A 2,180-nucleotide genomic window follows, 5' to 3' on the forward strand; every position below is an offset into this window, starting at 1 on the left:
CCTTGTTACTACTAGCAGATTTGTCAGTTAGATATATATGCCACGGTTCTGCACTATCTATGTGTATTTCACTGCTGTAATTGTTAACGGTAGGAGGATAGAACGCGTGACCGAGTACTCCACCAGGTCCATCTAACGAAGAGGTGCAAATTTCTTCGTTGCGTCTACGATCAGTGTACGTGTGTGTTCCACTACGATAAGATATAATATCAAGATATCGGGATTTACCGTTTTACGTTCGAACGATAAAGATGAATTAGCTGCTCATAGCGAGAACGCGAATTCGGTAGTTTGCAAGGTTTGTGGATCCGCTAGCTGGAAATTCCACGTGAGATGTGTTTTCGCCCATTTACGTCTACCTATATTGTACTCGTAGATGTCAGGGAGATCACATCGTGGTTTACGCATCTGATACAACGTATAGTTATTCAATGTACCATCGCCCTGTATTTGATAATATTCTTGAAACAACGAAATAGCCTGTTTAAGTTCTCCCTCTTCGAATGATAATTGTGTATTGTTGTCAGCTTTACTTAAGTAGCCGTACTTTTGTAGATACAGAATTACTTCAGTATCTATGCTTTCACGATTCGTCGACGCTGTCGTTCTTATTGTCGTCGTCGTAGTAAACGTAACGAAAACGATGATGATGACTATGAACGTGAGAGACATCGCGATGTAACACAAGTATATAATACGTGGTAAAAACGATAGCGTACCCGAACGCTCTATTAAGAGTAATGAATCACTTCTCGTGATTTTTCTATATATTGTAACTGTGCTCGCGAGCAACGGCACAACTTCGTCGCGTGTTCTCGGTACTCAAAGTACGCAAAAGTATCTTCTCTCCCTCGGTAGCAGAATTTTGCGACAGCCAGGCGGTTCTTCGGCCAGAATTGTGATTCCTATTACTAAGTTGGGCGCCAGGCACGAGAGAGCGTGCCACTCTTTTCGAAATCTCCTCACTTTTGCCCGTAACGTTTTCGCGACGGCAGGGGGTGGGTCACAAGAGGTGTAGGAAATTTGTCGGAGGGCGAGAGAGATAGGCCACAAGAATAAACTACGCGAGAGCGTAATAATAAGAACAATTATATTTGAGAAAATAGGATAAAATAGAATTAATTACATGGATTACCCAATTACAAGTTCCTTTCGGAGCTTCGCTCCGCCGCTCTACTCGGTACTCGCACCGAGAGTCGCTAACTTACTTCTAGCGCCGGACGCCGGTCATACGCTACAGCACGAGCCCCGACCTTCCCCGCGGTATCTTCCGACGGTGTCAATGCCCGCCTCTCGACAACCGGCAAGAACCCGTACCCGCTGTACCACCAGACTCCCGGACGTATAACGCCGGCCCGCGGCCGACGCCACGGCGATGGTACGACGTAATTATAACGACCGCCTCGATGCGACACGACTCTACTCGACACGTGAACAATCCACGCGACTTTCTACGCGACTCTACTCTACTCGGAAACCGGAAGTTAGCTCGGCGACGCAATTATAGCAAGCGTGCCTACGCGACGCGATACTAAACGATAACGCAACTGCAATAAGCGTCGTTACGCGACACAACGAGACTCGACAACGTGATTACTCCACGCGTTTCTACGCGACTCTACTATACTCGAAAACCGGAAGTGACTCTCCCGTGGCGAGAGGAACGAGCGCGACTCGGCCCCCGATACTCTCCGAATGACTCTAATTTATGTCAACTCGGCAATGAATATGATTCCCCTTACTCTGATCATCGAATACGCGACAGCTAATTATCTCCAAGGCTCGGGAGAATGGCACGTGGCTCGCGGTTCCGCGGCTCTACACGGCGGCCATTGCGCCGATCTTTCGTTACGAGGCGAGCTGGCTTACGTGCGATCCACCCGGCGACGTACCCCGGTCGGCAGCCTTACACACGACGACGCTCGTCTCACCCTCGTTGCCTCCTTCGCGTCCCGTCCTCTCGGTACTTGGCTCTCTTCCTTGCGGCTCCTGGCTCCTCGACGGCGGTCTCGCACCTCCTTTACACGATACGGCTCGCTCGTCCACGAAAAGAGTGAGGCCCGGGAGCTCCCGGCGGATTCTCGCAGGCTGCTTAGCGCTCTCCCCTTCCTGTGGGGGGAGGTAGTCACGCTGATTGGCTTCCGCTTGTCACGGCATTCGCGCGTGCCGTGCAGGCCCGC

The 2,180-nt window shown here is 50.4% G+C and overlaps 1 protein-coding gene across 1 annotated transcript; it reads right to left on the reverse strand.

Annotated features, from left to right (window-relative positions):
* Positions 1-264: 264 nt before the first annotated feature.
* Positions 265-672, reverse strand: LOC108766746 (interstitial collagenase). Its single transcript, XM_018516244.1, has one exon. It carries the CDS (start codon positions 670-672, stop codon positions 265-267), a length of 408 nt encoding a protein of 135 aa, XP_018371746.1.
* Between the last annotated feature and the right edge of the window lie 1,508 nt (positions 673-2,180).

This window comes from Trachymyrmex cornetzi, unplaced genomic scaffold, assembly GCF_001594075.2.
Source record: "Trachymyrmex cornetzi isolate Tcor2-1 unplaced genomic scaffold, Tcor1.1 scaffold610, whole genome shotgun sequence".
Taxonomy (NCBI): domain Eukaryota; kingdom Metazoa; phylum Arthropoda; class Insecta; order Hymenoptera; family Formicidae; genus Trachymyrmex; species Trachymyrmex cornetzi.